Raw genomic sequence first — 18,400 nt, forward strand, 5'->3', positions numbered from 1 at the left:
ACGTTCAACTTATGATCACCTTTTCACATTCATAAAATTATATATTGAGCATTCTCTGCTGCTGATAATTCACACAATAGTCTTGCTGTAAAAGGCAGGCTTTCGTATTGAGTTTAGTACTGTTTCTCTTTAAACAGCAGGAAGCCTCTTCCTTCTGGCATTCAAGCCCTTGTTTATCCTATTCCACTGTACGGACACTGGATTGGACTGCTGAGATAAAGTAGTGTAAGTAAACAGTAGATGACATGAAAACAAAGATGGCGGGTCTTGGCAGCTCTAAAAAAAATATTTTCCCTGACAGCCACTTTTGTGTTAAAGACTACATTCATGGTGACTGGCTGTTTTCATAGAACAGTTGCAGTGTAAGTGAGCCCTCTGATGGCTGAACCATAACAAGCATCATCATGATGGCAAAGTAAACAAACAATGATACTTGGTTTATTCCTTTAGTTTTGAGAGGTCTTAATAAGAACAAGAAAACTTAACATTACCGCATCACCATCAAAAAGAGAAAGTGGATTAATAAGAGTATTTTGCTCCTCCTGGCCAGGGGCGTGTCCAGACACTAATTGAAAATAGAATGGAAAACATGTCTTCATTTCCACCCATTGAAAATGTGAAGCCAAAAGACAGCCATCCTCCTAAGAGCTAACATATTGCGCTGGTGCAACCAAGGTATACTCAGAAGCGACCAAGCTGGTAGAGTCATGGGACTGACATCACACCTTCACTGTTAGGACAGGCATTAAGCTTACCAGTAAAACGTTGAAGATCCCTGAAGTGGTTACAGCCCACAGCAGAACAGATTCTTGTGTTGATTTGAAGCAGACACTCATGGCTATGACAAGGTCAAACACTCTTCTGTTAGTGTTAGTGTTTGTTACATTTTCTCTTGTCATTCCTCCTCTACTCTGCCAATCCGATATAGAACGCTGCAGGAGCCTGTATTAGTCCACAGAGCTGTCAATCATAATGTCAAGGTCCCCCTTTTTAAAATTTGATAACTACCATACCATACCATACCATACCAAACCATACCATACCATACCATACCATACCATACCATACCATCTTCTTCCACTTATCTGGGTCCGGGTCGTGGGGGCAGCAGTCTCAGCAGGGAAGCCCAGACACTCCTCTCCCCGGCCACTTCCACCAACTCTTCTGGGGGGGATACCGAGGCGCTCCCAGGCCAGCTAAGAGATATTATCTCGCCAGCGTGTCCTGGGTCTTCCCCGTGGCCCCCTCCCAGACGGACATGCCCGAAACACCTCCCCAGGGAGACGTCCGGGAGGTATCCTGACCAGATGCCCGAGCCACCTCATCTGGCTCCTCTCGATCCGGAGGAGCAGCGGCTCTACTTTGAGCCTCTCCCGGATGTCTGAGCTCCTAACCCTATCTCTAAGGCTGAGCCCAGCCACCCTGCGGAGAAAGCTCATTTCGGCCGCTTGTATTCGCGATCTTGTTCTTTCGGTCACTACCCACAGCTCATGACCATAGGTGAGGGTTGGAACGTAGATTGACCGGTAAATTGAGAGCATTGCCCTCTGGCTCATCTCTCTCTTCACCACAACAGACTGTGACTATGTAGAATTTGATAACTAATTAAAACTAAACTTCTTAGAAAAACACTTGTACATAAGTCAGTAAGATAAGGTTGTTCACAAAGCAGTGTTCAAAGAAACATGCATGTTGGTGTGTAAGTCTCTGTCAGAGTGTAGACTGACAATGCAGCTGGTCCTAGATATGAGCACATACCAAACAATTCAGCCTGTCTAATACTTATTCAGTGTCCCTGTCAAACTAAAAATAAACCAGATTCAGGTTTGGCAGCTTTTCAGAAACAAGGCCTTAGTTCCTTGTATTATAAATTGATTGTAGTTTCCTGTTGGACAAACCTTTAACCATAGAAGTTTGGACTTCCTGTTGTGTTTTACAAAAATAAAGCTTGTGTGTTGTCGTCGTCAATAAAATTTGTTGGGGGGAAGTTACAAGAGAATCTAGTAGTTGTCTTATTCAAGTGATGAAATTATGAAGACTTAGTACATGAATAAGAGTATTGTGTTTTTGTAACCTTACAATGATGCACTCTGCTTCTAATCCCCCAGTGAGCAGAGGTGTCAAGTAACAAAGTACAAATACTTCGTTACCTTACTTGAGCAGAAATTTTGGATATCTAAACTTTACTGGAGTAATTATTTTCAGCCAACTTTTTACTTCTACTCCTTACATTTTCACGCAATTATATGTACTTTGTACTCCTTACATTTTAAATATAGCCTTGTTACTCCTATTTCATTTCGGCTTGTTTTCATTCCGGTTTGTCATTGTTCAAAAAAACACATCTATGTACATTGACATTCCAATAAAGGCTTTTGATAATATGCCTGTGAAGTTTGACTTTTTGCACCATTACAATACTTAAAGGTCATCATATCTTCTGCTCCATGAAACACGTTAATGCTCAGTAGTACACATATATGGTTCTTTAATGTATTTGCATTGTACAAAAATACGTTAATTTTCAATGAGCATGAACGCGGCTGAAACAGGTGCAACCCAAATATTTCAACATTAACATATTAATATAACATTATAGTCATTATGGCCTTCAGAAACATGTTTTTTTGGGAGGTGGGGTAGTGCACTATAGGCCCCTATAAGCTTTTTTCCTTAATGACATTTTTCCCCTTACATTACTTTTACTTGTATACTTGAAGTAGTTTTGAAACCAGCACTTTTACACATTTACTTGAGTAAAAAGCTTGAGTTGATACTTCAACTTCTACAGAAGTCTTTTTAAACCCTAGTATCTATACTTCTACTTGAGTAATGACTGTGAATACTTTTGACACCTCTGCCAGTCAGTGCTGCAGATACAACATACAACAGTCAAAATTTGCAATGACAACACTTCTGTTATTCTATGTAGTTTTCCATCTAATATTCTGTTACAATGATTATCAGTGTAGATCATAGACTGTATAAAATATGGACGTAGTATCCGTGACGTCACCCATCTGTTTCTGAAGCGCTGTTTTGAGGCCAATTGTCGGTGGCAGCCATATTGCTGCTGTCGAGGGATTGTGATGTAAAGAGGCGGGCTTTGAGACTCCTATCCAACAGCTACAGTGTTCCCACCTGTCAATCAAGTCAGCTGTGCCTATCATTGCAAGACTCGTAATCTCAATATCTTCGAAATTGCTGCGTTAGAAAAAAATTCATCCCCCGAACAGTGTGTGCCGATCCAGAAAGGAGCTATCCAGACTACACTTGTCTTTTGAACCAGGCTGTAAACATGTTTATTTCTGCTGTTGAGATCAGCTTTTTTGAATTGGTGTGTATGTGGTTTCCGGTATTTCCGGACCCTCGATGAACTGCAGCTTTTAACACATCCACATTGGACTCATATTTTTAGACCAAAGGTTGCCACTTGGTGTAGACCAGGGGTTCTCAAATGGGGGTACGTGTACCCCTAGGGGCACGTGGGAATACTGCAAGGGGTATATGACAAATGTAAAAATAAAAAGTTGCATCACAACAAATTTTTAAAAAGTCTTATTTAAACAATTTTATCAACAGTATTTAACTTGTATTTCAATGCAACATCAAATAGAGCACTATTTCCAAATTGAGCATATTCATTCATAAATTGGACAGTTGGTTGAAATGCTTCTTGTTTGACAGAAATAAATCAGTGGGCTCCTTGAGCCATCAAAGGTACAGTTGCCTCAATCTTGGATTATTTCTGAAAAATATTGCACTACAAAAGTATAGAATTTGTGTCATATTTCATTTCAATTTATTATGACACTGTAAAACCACATGCATACAGTTATTTGTTATTTTTCCATATTATTTCCTGATTTTTTTTTCTCGGCCATACAAGGGGGTACTTTGCTGAAATTGTTTTTGAAAGGGGGCACACAAGCCAAAAAAGTTTGAACCCCTGGTGTAGACCTTTAAAAATGAACGCAGATCAATGGGTTAGTAAATTGTATTTTTAAATGGGTACACGTGATCAAACGTCGTTTTTCTGTAAGAAACCTAAAACATGTAAAACACAGCTCAGAAAAGACAGCCATGAAGTCTGAGGGGATTTTACTCTGTTTTATTTTGACAGTCATCTCTTCTTCCTGTTGCTGTTACTGTGACAACCTTCTTCTTCTTCTTCTTCTTCTTCCCACAGCTGAAGTTTGAGTGTGTGCGCGCGCACGTGTACGCATGTTTGTGAGTTCGTTCACGCCCACGCGCACTGGGGATTCCCCTCGTGACAACAACAGCTTCGCCTTTCATATATTCAGCTCCTCTTCTTCCTCCAGAGTCCGGACCTTATCGGCTCTCAGTGCTCACATTCTCTCCGCCTGGAGCTCGAGTGTGACCGGATATGTAGACGACGACGCTTCGACTGTTTCGAAGTCTTGAAGCACCGTGAGATATTATAGTTTTTAGAGTGTTTTAAAAAGTTTAAAGTTATAAACCTCTGTTGCTGTGTTAGTGGCATGAAACGCGGCGGCTCATTCCTCTGGTTTCACAAAGGAGCGGTGGTTTCCTCAGGTTTGCTACCCGGTCACATCACGGAGCAACGCGGGGCCACCACAACCGTGAGTAGCCGATAAACCCTCGGGGAAGGCGAGTCCGACTCCACCACCATGGCGAGCGGCGACTGCAGGAAAGACGAGGCGATGGAGGACAACCGCACGGACTCGGGCATCGAGTCGTACCGTTCCCTGCAGAAGGGGAAAGAAGAGGAGCCCAGGGAGCCGAGTGGGGACTTCGGGGCACCGAGGGACAAGTTTTCCGCCGTGGAGGAGCGCCTGGACTCGGCCTATGGCTCCTCGTCCATCACGGTGGAGAGTCTGACAGAGATAGTTGGGGACTGCACGCTTTCCAGCACCGAGGAGCAAGAACAGATGTCTGAACTGTCTGAACAGGAGGAAAACCTGCTCACCACTATCACTGAAGACGGAGACACGTATGTTTTTCATTACTTTTCGGTATAAATATATATTAAAAAAGAACATTAAAAAAAGATTTAATTCTCTTAAAGCATTTGGTTGCATACAGAAGTTCAAACATGGTGCCATGCATGTTTCTCCTAAAGGTTTTAAAAATGTACAATCCAAAATCAAAGTTTTCAACAGTACCTCACACAAAGAGGTCTTTTGAATCTTTATTTAAGCTCTGACAAATCTATGAAATTCGCCCCCTTGTTTTAAGCATAAGTATATGATGCTGATACAGAATAGCTGCTTCTATAGCTGCATTGATTATTTATTAAATGCAAGACAATTCAAAGAAGAACCATCCCAAGCACCAAAGTCCATGCCAACACCTTTTAAGGCTTTATTTAAAATGTATAAATCCAGAGTTCTACATGATTTAAGAGAAACTTAAAGTAAAACCTTTTGCATTCTGTGACAAGAGAATAATCCGCTTTTTATGCATTAAAAAAATGCCCCTTATCTATAAAATCCATGATTACACAGCTTGTCCATCCCATTGATAGACCACATTTATGGACTTTTTGGCTCTAATACCTTTGCAAGAAACTTCAGTCTTTAATGTAAATTCCAAGAGAGATGTTGAACCAAAAACCTCCATAAAAGGCAGTGTATGGCGTCTTTAAATCACGCTGTATTTCCAGGTCCAGTTTTTCCCATGGTGCTGGTTTTGAAGGGGATTTCATAGCACTATGATACTGCAGCCCCCTTTTTTTTTTTAAATGAACTTTGTCCTTGGCATGAATGTGTACTGACTCCTGTGCGTCGTCTCAGTCAGAAAACAGAAGTGAAACAGATAGGCCTGGACTTCCCCATGCAGCTCAGACAAAGCGCATGCTGTGAGGCAGCACTGTGGACGCCTTTTGATCCAAGAAACTTGTTGATCAGGATGGGACAGTCTGTGTGTTTGTGCATGTTAATGTCAGTGGATCCCACTTACTCATTCATTTGCTCTTCTTCTCTTTCATACTCAACATCTGCAGGAGAAATGTCGATTTTCTCGCCTTATCTGCTCTGCTGCAGCTCAGCTCTCAGTCTGACTCAGTGAAACTGCTGCTTTTTGCACACACAATCCAAACACATCATCATCAGCGTATGCAGACGTTTTCAGGACCCACTCAGCTCGTCTTGCTCCGTCATCAAAACTGTTTTGATCTGAAAATGTCCTTTTAATGTCCCTGACTGTGATCCAGCGATTGATGTAATCACTCTCTCAAAAAGGTGTTGCTGTGTCTCTGACCTCTTTTCATTTCCGCTTGCTGGTTGTTGGGGCTAAATGGTTTCATTCTCACACCCTAACTATAGATACCTTGGAGGAAGAAAAAACACCTGAAATATGAGAGAGAATCATGCAAACACTCTTTTTTTCCCCTGTGGGATTTTTGAATTCTTATTCATTCAAGTCTTACTCAAACCAGGAAGTCCCTTTCACACTGAAGCGTTCCCTCACAGCAGGGCTGACTCGATGCAGGGGCAGATTAATATGCAGGCACAAAATGAAGTCAGTGATGGCATTGTAGGTAGGACACTTTTAGCAGGCTCATAACACTGATGGGATCATAATTGAATAAATCTCTATTTTTAGATTTTAATAAGAAAACGACTGGATTTCTGAATTGGATTTATTTAAGCCGATAGAGATGATACGATTGAATATTTTTCCGATGTGTTTCATAGAAAGTTTAAAACTTTGCAAATCGTCATATCTGTCCCTATTTTCTCAAGTACTGTGAGTTTAACATTAACCCTCCTGTTATGTTCAATAATGTCCCTGGGTCAATTTGACCCGGGGCATATTCAATTATCCAAAAGTGTCAGAACCCCAAAAAATCCCAAAACGCATTTATTTAAATATAATTTTTAACTCCATTACTAACCATTTCAACTCGTTTTTCATTAAAATTAATGTTAAAACTTTTTTTAATGTACATCGGAAAGCCCTTAATGTAAATAGAATAGTTTGACATGACAGATTTTTCTTTATTTTATGTTACAGTTTGAATTTTTTTTTTTATGAAGTGATGTTGATAAATTAACACGACATCTCTTCTGTGACATGCTGCCCAGATTTTTGTGCTGCATTTAAATGGTTTGGAAGACATATATTAACTAAAATAGACTTTAAAAAGGGTCAATTTGACCCGCAACATAACAGGAGGGATAAACAAACGGACTAAAATCATCTTTATCTTATTTAATTAATCCCAAGCTGGTTCACAAAAGAGAGGACCTTATTACGGACCTGCCTTCGGTGCCGCTACCAGGTGACGTGAAGCTGCTATCTAAGAGGAGGAACCATCCAGCTCGTTGGATTTCTCTTCTAATCTGACTCACCACCACCTCTCTACTTCTCATCAAGGTGGTGCCACTGACATTTATCATGCACTTAACCTTTCGGGCCTATTCCTGCATTGTGATATCATTATTATCATGGGCAATGAATGCATCAGGTATGGTATCATAAGTTACCCTGCAATTCCAACCCCAAGGGACAATGGACTGTACAAAACATGGTCGTAGTCTCAGTGACGTCACCCTTCAGTTTCTGAAGAAGCATTATGAGACCAAGTAACGGTGGTGCCCGTATTGGAAATGGTGACTCCAACTAACTTTTGATCATCGAAACTGGCCAAGAGGTGCCGCTGTTGGAGGCCGAAAGCTACAAAGACACTTGTCAAGTCCATAGACTGTATAGAATATGGACGTAGTATCTGTGACGTCACCCATCTGTTCCTGAGCGCTGTTTTGAAGCCAATCGAAGGCGGCAGCCATATTGGGACTGCTGAACTCAACCAGGCATAGTGTGACGTAAAGAGGCGGAGTTTGAGCCTCTTAGACAACAGCTCTATGTGTTCCCAGTCAAGTCAGTCATGTCCTTATTTGGGCAAAAACTTGTAATCTTAATATCTTCTGAACCGTCGCGTTAGAACCCCCCCGTACACATAGATAAATTAACTTCGTAGAGCCAAGACGTTTTTTGAACCAGGCTGTAAACATGTTTATTAATGCTGCAAAGATCGTCTTTTTTTGAATTGGTGTCTATGTGGTTTCCGGTGTTTCTGCAACCAGCCTCAAGCAGATTATTGATGAACTGCAGTTCGTAACACTTGTGCATGGGCTTCATAGTTTGAGACCGGAGGTTGCCGCTTGGTCAAGTCATTGGGTTCTTTGGCTTTTGCAGCTGGCCTCAAGTGGACACTTGAGGAACTGCAGTGCTTTGCCCTTTTGCATTGGCTTTATTTGTCGACAGTTGAGGTTTAAATTTAAGAAAGCCGTGCATTGCATACAAGAGTACTTTACAGCTCCCATCAAAGGAACACCTAAAATTGTATTAAGCATGATATAACACAATTTGAGTTACATTACATTTTATTATCAATTCAACTGATGCAATTTCTTTAATAGTCGTCTTCACACACCATGCAACTAAAAGCAAACATTTCAGTTCAAAACATCGGTAAAAAATTCCACACACTTACTGGCAAAGGTATAACACTCATGCCCACAACAATAAATCATTAACATTTAAATAGACCATTCACTTTAATGTAAAATAAACATACCTTGCTTCGCCAACCAAGATGTATATTTATATATGTGTGTGTGGGGGTGGATACATAATAAATAACATCAACATGTATTATGTATAGAGTTGCTGATAAAAATGACGATAATTAACTGATAAACCAACAACTAAAGTCCTTATTTTGGTGGTACATATTTAGTCATTGAGGAGCAATGTTTCCTTAGCAGTGGCACTGAATTGAGGATGTGTGGTTGAACTGAGGATGTGCAGTCTGCACTGAACACTTGCAAGACAATTGTTGAATCATCCTGAAAGTGTTGTTATCTTTTGTAACATGTTTTGCTGATGTCACACTGCAGACAAAAGAGGGAAAAAAATCTTTTGATGGTTTGCAGGGTAGCACCAGTAGAATTTAATAATCAACTTTTTTTTTTTTTTTTTTTAAATAATATTTTGGGTCTTTTACACCTTTATTGACAGAGGGAGAGGACAGTGGATAGTATAGGAAAGTGGGAGAGAGTGGGGGAATGACATGTGGGGGGCAAGTCCGCGCCCTATTGATCAACCCTTTAAAGTTATATGTCAACCATTGCACTGTAACAGCAAGCATTGATATATTAAAACAATTAGAGAGTTAATTATTATTCATTTAGAAACTATTAGGTGAATTTGAACATCTCCAGAAATTGCTGCAGATTTGAATGTTTACAAAAACAATAATCCCAAAGAATGGATAAAGTCTGTATTTCTTTAATGATCAGATAAAGCCCACATATTTAACGTTTGACCTCACCAAGACATGACATTGACTCACTAAAATCACAAAGCTGAATGAAATGTCTGCGCGGGGAGATTTTGTGGGAACTTTTGATCCCACTCTGTCTGTCTCTGAATAGTTAAATGACCTTTACTCTGGAAGAACAAGAGGCGCATTGGTCTTGCAGAGAGCACAGCAACCACAGAAACAAACATTTTACGAAACACTTGAATGCCTAAAAAAAAAAAAAAAAAAAAAGAGCGTTTGACATTTGAGGCTAAACTATTTAAATCTGTTCAAATCCTTTTACAGATAAGGCCCTGTCTGTGTTGCGTGAGCCCACTCTAAATTAAGCCCAAATGCTCGCTGCCATTTCCTGCTTTTCAACACATTTGTATTTAACGTGTCCTCACTCAGGGTTTTGAGGTTAGTGTGTTTGTGATTGTTATCAAGTGTTCAAACTAAGTGAAAGGTGTCTTTAACTTCAGCAGCTCACCAAGCTCACCTCTGAGGAAATGTTGATATTGCTCAATAACCTCACCATGTAACTTGCCCTTCACTGAGTGTTACATTACTGGGGAGTCTCTTGAGATGAATACAGAGGAAAACTGTGATGCAACATTTTCTGTCTGTTGCTGAAATGTGTTGTTTTTTTTGTCTTCTTTTTTTTTTTGTGGTGTTGATTGCTCAATGACAGAAAACAAGCCTGCAAGTTTTCGCAAGCACTAATGAACACATTTTTTATTTATTTTTTGCCACTCCTGTAGAATCCTGCACTTAGCAATCATACATGAAGAGGAATTCATCACTCAACAGTTGATAGAGATATTCCCAAAAGAAGTCCTGGACATCCAAAACAACTTATATCAGGTGAGTGTGACACTACGCAAACACACCACAGCTTGAACAGGAATTTTTCAAATCCTAAGTGACTTCCTCTTAAATCTGTATCTTGATTGTGGAAACTGCTGCAGTATTTTTATCTCTGTACTTCCAGAGAAGTGTAGTTCCTCTTTATTTGCAGTCCAACCTCTCTCAGGAGACGTCACTGTGGGTGGTTCTAGTGTTAGCTCATCAGGGACTTTGAATGGAAACTCCCCTCCTCTACCTCTCTGTAGAAATAGAGCCACAGGGAGCTATGTGGAGCATATCCTTGTGTGGATGTGGGTGGAGGCAGCATTCTAGTGCTCCAAGAATCAGAGTCTTGTTAGAGCAAAAAACAGAAAAAAAAGACTGATACATGTGTCAAAATGAAACAGTAAAGTTAAGATTCAGCACTTCTGGCAATGACTCAGTAAGCCCTGCACTGCTTGCCTTATTTCCTCCCTGTAGTCATCCTGAGACCTCCTGTCCATATATTGGGTCAATTACCAAGAAAAAGGCTCCTTACCCCTTTTACGTATGTTAAAAACCACATCCTGACATTTAGATCAATTCTGTAGTTAATGCCATGATGAATAAAAAACAGATACATAATATTCTGCAGCCACAATAGCCCCAATATACCAGAATGCAATGCAAACACAAGACTTGTTTTGAATAGAGTAGGAATAAGCAAGTATTCATGCATGTTACAAAACGCTGAATGCAAAAAAGTAGATCCCCTGGTATTGAATGTTTAATTTAACACATCCTTTTCTTCCGTGTTCCTCAGACCCCTCTGCACCTGGCCACATACCTGAACTTGACCGAGGTGGTGAAGGGTCTTCTGGAGAAAGGAGCCAGTCTAGAGCTGCAGGACCAGGATGGAAACACAGCGCTCCATGTGGCCTGCCAGCACGGGCAGACAGAGTGTGCCACAGAGATGACTCGAGATGTTTCCCCAAGCAAGCTGGCGCCGGTCCTCGAGACGCAGAACTGGAGAGGTGAGGACGAAAGACCAACTGCTGCTGCTGCTGGGTGTCTTCAGCCAACAGTTCCTTTTTTTTAATAGAAGCACTACCAAGTGTCCACGTCGTCCGTGTGATCATGTTACAGATGTTAGATGAAGTTCTTGTTTACAGCTTTGTTTAGAAATATCAATATCTGTAAAGCCAGCACAGATGTGGCAGGTCTACAACACTGTTGATCTGTTGTTTATCTGTGTCCCCCTTGGTCTCAGTTTGATATTGGCAGCTTGAATTGTCCTGACTATGAGCCACATTATCCACAATTTAAACAAGATGTGTCCTTGCAGGTCTTACCTGTCTTCACTTGGCTGCACTGAACAGGCATCATCACATTATGAAACTTCTGATGAAAAAGGGAGCGGACCTAAACATACAGGTTAGTCTCTGAAATGAAACCTGCATCATCAATTCTGCACCGTCATGGTTGTTAATAACAAGATGATGCAGAATGGATCCGTCATCTCACAGAGAAGAAAGTAGATTATTGGCATTATGTCATTCAGACTGTCCCAGATTTTCTACCTGCAGTCAGCGGACTCTGACTCCCAGCTGTCGCTCAAAAGATTTAAGCTACGCATCAAACATTGTCTCTCTGAATGTGTTGTTTTTGAGATTAAGATTGAAACAGAGGATGAGAAAACAGTAAGAAAGCTTCGTCATTCTGGGGTGCTGGTGGCCTAGTGGTCTAAGCGCCCCACATACAGAGGCTACAGTACTCGTTGCAGGGGTCGTCGGTTCGATTTCAGGCCGCGACTATTTCCTGCATGCTTTCCCCCACTCTCCACTCCCCATATTTACTGTCTCTCTTCAGCGGTCCTGTCAATAATGGCAAAAAGCCCAAAAATATAACTTTAGAGAAAAAAAAAAAGGAAAGCTTCATCATTCTCTGAGTTGCTTGTTCTGGGGTGTTCCTCATTGAATCCAGTGATGTTCTTGTATTTATAATCACCCTTATCCCTTTCAAACTGCATTCTCGCTGCCTGACCTTATGTTGTGTTCCTTACTATAAATCTGCTGCACCTGTGCAAAGCTGATAGTGATATGAGCCGAGCTTGGGGCTTCCTGCGTGGTGACATAATTAGATATGAGATATGATTAGGCCAAGCTCGCCACTCTTAACTTTCTAATGATGGAAAAGAACATGGCAGTGAGTCCCCAAACTACCCCAGACATTCCTCTTAGTTTAAATCAGCAGCCAGACATACAGCTCTGCCTCATATCCCTTTTATACTTATTAGTATGATACGCTTGTGTAATGCAAAATTATAAGAAACGTGCAGACTTCTAGAAAAGAAGATATCAGAAAATGTTCAAATAAAGATTTGTTATTATGTCCTGTCTTACCTGATCACTGTCGTCCATGTACGCCACTAACAGGAAGGAACCAGCGGCAAAACAGCTCTTCATCTCGCCGTTGAACTGCACGACATCACATCAGTAAAGCTGCTCCTCAGCAGGGGAGCCAACGTGGACGAGGCCATGTTCAATGGATGCACGGCCCTGCATCTCGCTGTCGGGAGACAGGACGCTGCGATCGCAAACCTCCTCTGCCAGTCAGGCGCTGACACGATGCTGAGGAACATGGAGGATGAAACCGCGCTGGATCTGGCTGACGGGAATGATGATGTAAGTTGTCGTGAGTGATAGTTACGGGTTCATACCAAGCGGCAACCTCCGATCTCAAACTGTGAAGCCCATGCAGAAGTGTTATAAACTGCAATTCATCTAGAATCATAAACATGTTTACAGCCTGGTTCAAAAAACGGCTTGGCTCTACGTAGCTAATTTCTCTGTCGGCACACACTGTATGGGGGGGAATTATTTTCTAACGTGACAGTTAAGAAGATATTGAGATTACGAGTTTTTGCCCAAATAAGGACATGACTGACTTGACTCCCCGGACGGGAACACATAGCTGTTGGCTAGGAGGCTCAAACTCCTCCTCTTTACGTCACACTCTGCCTCGTTGAGTTCCGCATTTCCAATATGGCTGCCGCCGTCGATTGGCTTCAAAACAGCGCTCAGGAACAGATGGGTGACGTCACAGATACTACGTCCATTAATTATACAGTCTATGGTTCATACATAGAAACCTCTGGTTACAACCAACATACATGACTTGTACATGTCCATTAGTTTCCAACAAAGAACACATTCATGAGCCACACTGTTGCACCGGCTGTTATGTTCTTTTAGCACAATCAATATCTGTATTGTAATTTATCTTACTAACCCTGAGTTACAATCCCTCTCACATAAAAACCTTTGTTTCCACATGAAACTGGAGCTTGTCTCCAACAAATGTAGTCTGTATTCCTCTTCAAGCATCATTTGCTTAACAATTCAGATCTCATTGTTTATGGGTTCAATCGAAAAAGATCAATTCCAGATTTCAAAGTTGAAAAGCTGGATTCAAAAATAGTTTATTTTGGCCTATCCCCTGAAATTACTCACAAAGTGACAAATAGAACAGCAGCCCTTTAGAGGGATTCTCTAAGTTTAAACTTTGCCTTTATTTTCTAACTCTGGTTTTCAGTTCAAAAAACACCTGCGGACATTCTCATTCTTAGTACTGCAAAATCTTTCGTTTGCCTGGAAGAACAACATTCTTCAGCTTGATTATGTAGTCGCAGGTGGTTGTCTGTTACAAAACCAAAAGTGTTACCAAACAAATGTGAGCACTGGGGACAGAGATAACCCAGCATTTAGTGATGACCCTCATAGAAATGTGTTCAAATATTCCGTTTAAAGCAGTATGAGTGATGGAGCTCTTAGACAGATCATCTATTTTCAAGTCACTTCTACTTCAATCAATCAATCAGACATTATTTATAAAGCGCTTTTCATACAATGATATTGTAACACAAAGTGCTGTACAGAAAAAAATAAAAATAAAATCACCCCCCCAACCTAATCCCAAACCCCACCCACAATCCTAAGGTGAAGAACACAATATATGCAACAATAATAATAAAAACAATGAAAATAATATAAATAAATACAATAAAAAATAAATGAATAAGTTGCTGAACTAACTGAGGAAACGCTCTCATGATATCTTAATGAGGAACCACTGGAGGTAAAAATAAGATGTTAAAACTCAACACAAGAAATTAAAATCACCTAAGATAATAAAACACTAAAATATTAAACCATAAAAGGAAAATAAGATACTATTTTTAAAATAAATAAATAAATGAAATAGAATAAAATTTGAACTAGATGAAAAATAAATAAATAAATAAAACTGTTATAAGAAATGATTTCTTGCATGAAAGCATTCTGTTAGAAACTACAGATTCTGACCTTCTGTGTCTTTGTCATTTTAGATCCTGGCTCTCTTTCCTTTCGATGACATCCAGATCTCTGGGCGATCAGTGGTCGGTGTGAAGTTTTGAGCAGAGTCTCAGAAAAATCCTTCTGAAATAGTCTGGGATCTCACCGCAGCTGGGACTTGAAGAGAAAAAGCTTTTTGGACTGAAGTTTTAATAGTGCCTCATTTTGTAGTGGATTCTGATCTGATCATTTTTTGTCCATTATCTAGACAAATATGTGCACCATGTAAATCTTACTTCCCTCTGACAAACAGAGAATTTTAGCTTAACACTGTAAAATAACTTTGAGTCAGTTTTTTTTGCTTCTCATGCCTCAGGAGGGGTTGCAGAAAATCCACCTCAATGTGAGTGCCAAACTTTCTAACGAGATCTATTGAAAATTCTACCTCTTTATTACAGGAACCGTGTTTGAAAGGCTATGGATGGAACATTCAAAGTTTCAGTTTATCAAACTTTATTAGCAAATGATTGCATTTGTATGATAACATGCTTATATTTCCTGTAAATGTGGCATTTCTTGTGTAGCCAGAGAAGGACTGTTTTGAGGCGTGCATTGATGGCAGAAGAGAGTTACAAAATGATAAACTATCACTGAGTCCCAAAGAGACTTGCAACCTTTCAAAAAATCAACTAACAATTCATAAAACGTGTTTCCTGAATACAAATGTAATATATAATTCATTAATGTAGCTTCATCTTTTTGATTTTTTGGCCACTTAAAGTAATGAAAGGATTTATCTTATCCTTTATCGGACTGTTCTTTGGTGTGAAATTACTCTGCCCTTCTAGTTAATATAAGCAGTTTGTTTATTTTGTAATAAAATGAAGAAAAAACTTGGTGCATTTTGTGTTCTTTTTCCAAAGAATCAAGGGGAATTGAAAACCATTTAACTGCATAAGCATTTGTCAAAGACATCAAAGACATGTGACCGTAAAGTCTTGTGTTTGACAGGAATGAATGACAGAAGTGTTTCATGAATACATGAGTTCTTTTCTTTGATTTATGTCAGCTGCTTTTGTTTCCTGTAAGTGGCTTCTTCCTGGTGGCTCCAATAAAACAATAACCGTGGAGCAGCTGGAAATTCCACTCAGCTGTTTCTTGTTTATAAGCACATACCAACAGCAAGACGGATTGAATAATAAGCTTGAAAACAAGTTCTCACATCACATGAGCATGTATTTTGGAGGCTCCTCAACTGACAAGCTTCATGGTTCCAAAGTCAGAAAACACTTATGAAACTTTACCTACTTCCCCTCTCGGTCTATAGCAAGAAGTTATTTTTGTTCTATACAGTGCAGGTCGTACTGGTGCTGCGACAGGCTCTATTCGAAACGGAGAGGTGTTGTGAAACAGTCGGATTCGCCATTTGCGCTGATGAAGAGGTATTCTACCAAATGTTTCATTTTCTAAATGAGCCAGGCATTGTTACTGTTTCTGTTTGCATTTCAACAGGTAATAATTGATTAATAGACTACCATGCAGATCTACAGGGACCAGGAGCAGACATAGTTGCATGTATATGTTTTTTTAAATGTCAATTTAGACTTTAGACTTGAGACTTTATTGTCCCCTAGGGACAATTCTTTTCCACAGCACCTTTCTGCATTTCCAAAGACATAGACAAACATATAACACACACTGTAGGCTCAACAAACAGTCCACAAAGACATCAACACTCAAGGTTGTATAATTCAGCGATGCCTTTTGTTCATGTTGATATCAAGGGTCAATTATTTTATTTTGTGGTCCAAGTTTTCTTTTGTTATTGTGTTTATGTTTCTGTTGTCTCAAGATGACAGATTTCCTAACCTGTTGAGAGATTTGATCATGAGAAATTGATGTTTGTCAACAATTGATCACAATAGAATGAGAAAGTGAAAGTCAGGTTTATATGATTCCATATGATTTCAGCCCTTAAGATTACTGTCATTGAGTCAGGGAAAATATCATAATTGAACAGTGATTGAAGAACATTAATCTAACATTCTTGGATAGGTATCTTATCATCAGTTGTGGACAGTAACAGAGTAAATTTACTTAAGTACATTTTTTGAGTAACTGTACTTTACTTGAGTATTACTTTTTGTGGAACTTATTACTTTTACTCCACTACATTCAGAAGACAATTGTTGTACTTTTAACTTCACTACGTTTCTATCAATGCTCTAGTTACTCACTACTTTTGCTTTGAAGTCAGCTCATGCATTTCCTTCTCTTCTCTGAAATCTGATCCCTAAGACAGTAAAATGTGTTTGTGTAGTTCTGTTTATCTCAGTGGTTTAGTCGTACCTGTATATCGTGCGTCTCCAAGGTTGAACGTGGAGCAAACACAGAGCTAATTTCACTCAGATCAGGCAGTTCATTTAGAGGTGGTAATGATGGTTATAACTCTCCACCTGAGCACCCATGGTTATATCTTCAGCCCGTGTCAGAGGTTTTTGAAATGAAGAATGATACGTATCGTTTGAAATGTTCTCCCTGTTTCCCACTCTGCCCAAACATACAAACATTCACTGTCCAACCTGAGAAAGCGTGTTGAGCTACGTAACATTTGTTTCATTCCAGATGAACATTTCAAACTAAGTTGTCTGTGCTTGGAGTAACTTAGTTTCTGTTTTTATTACATGGTATAGTTTTTAGAGATTTCAAGTGATGGTTTCTAAATAAACATAATGTAACCAAATGTACTTCCATGTATTCTTCACTGCATTTATGTATTGTGAAAATACAATGTTTTGAGATTTTTTAAGAAGTACTTTGAATACTTCAGTATTTTTAAAAGGAAGTACTCCAGTACTTTAACTCAAGTAATAATTTAACAGAGTAACTTTCATTTACTTTGACTTAAGTAATGAAGATGTGTACTTTGTCCACCACTGCTTATCATCATCAGTTTATGCAGCAACTTGAATTGCCTCTCTGTAATTACACTTTAGTTCAGGGGTGAACTATATTTTTTCTATTAAAGTAACTACTATTTCAAATTTGTCCTCTGGTGGTTGCATAAAATCATAGTGCTGACGGAGTGCCCTGACCGGTGCCCCAGAACTTTTCTTCTCAAAGTGAGAAAATAGATGACTTGCTGTTTGCATAATCCGGCTGAGATTCATAAAGACTTTTTAGAGCACTATAAGATCATCTACTAACTACTAGCACTAGCACTACACCCCTGCATAAAACACTGTCCAACAAGCAAACTGTTCATGCTGGAGCTGAGGGGTCCAAAAATAATCAACTTTACCTTCTTCATTATTATAATCTATCTGTTCTTTTACAGTAAACATTACACACTGTGTGTCAGGTGAATGGGTAACCTGAGTGTTTGGTGTGTTCACAGCAGGTAGGTAATAAGTAATAGGTAATAATCCCACCTAATTTAAATAAATAATAAGACCCAACACTATTTACTATGTAAGTTAAGTTACATAAGTACACACAGATAGAGAGAGAGTAGACCAAACATAACTGGCTGCATATAAATTGTAAATGTTTGAAGTGTTTTCTGTATGTTTTTTGTTGATTATTACTGTTCTGGTTTTTGTTTTTAACTCTGTAAAGCACTTTGAATTGCTATTTGTATGAATGGTGCTTTATAGAGTTAAACTTGCCTTGTCTGCCAGGTTCCAGGGCTTAAAAAGTTAAATATTTGACCCACTATGAGACTCATCATGGCAGAAAATACAACAGCTGTTTTTGTAGAAAGATAGTTCATTAAATGTGAACATGTTCAGAATGTACTTGTACTTTTTGCACTAAAACAAAGGGAGCATTTAGAGTTGTTATTACTGTTATTATGTTATGATTTTACTGGTCTGACCCACTTCAGATCAACTTGGGCCATGGCCATGGGAAGTAGGGGTGCTGAGGGTGCTGCAGCACCCACTGTTGG

At 39.6% G+C, this 18,400-nt stretch overlaps 1 protein-coding gene across 1 annotated transcript; it reads left to right on the forward strand.

Moving 5' to 3' along the window:
* Positions 1–4,193: 4,193 nt before the first annotated feature.
* On the forward strand, positions 4,194–15,338 carry nfkbie (nuclear factor of kappa light polypeptide gene enhancer in B-cells inhibitor, epsilon). The gene is made up of 7 exons (XM_034699810.1): positions 4,194–4,431; positions 4,558–4,975; positions 10,054–10,156; positions 10,941–11,151; positions 11,463–11,551; positions 12,553–12,801; positions 14,505–15,338. Exons 2-7 carry the CDS (start codon positions 4,653–4,655, stop codon positions 14,571–14,573), a joined length of 1,044 nt encoding a protein of 347 aa, XP_034555701.1. The 5' UTR covers positions 4,194–4,431; positions 4,558–4,652; the 3' UTR covers positions 14,574–15,338.
* Positions 15,339–18,400: the final 3,062 nt, after the last annotated feature.

The sequence above is a fragment of the Notolabrus celidotus genome, chromosome 13 (genome assembly GCF_009762535.1).
Source record: "Notolabrus celidotus isolate fNotCel1 chromosome 13, fNotCel1.pri, whole genome shotgun sequence".
NCBI lineage: Eukaryota > Metazoa > Chordata > Actinopteri > Labriformes > Labridae > Notolabrus > Notolabrus celidotus.

Coding starts and splice junctions, on each gene's coding strand:
- nfkbie (XM_034699810.1), top strand. CDS start 4,653: ATGGCGAGCGGCGACTGCAGGAAAGACGAGGCGATGGAGGACAACCGC. Junction 4,976..10,053: donor ATCACTGAAGACGGAGACAC/GTATGTTTTTCA, acceptor CCACTCCTGTAG/AATCCTGCACTTAGCAATCA. Junction 11,152..11,462: donor CGAGACGCAGAACTGGAGAG/GTGAGGACGAAA, acceptor GTGTCCTTGCAG/GTCTTACCTGTCTTCACTTG.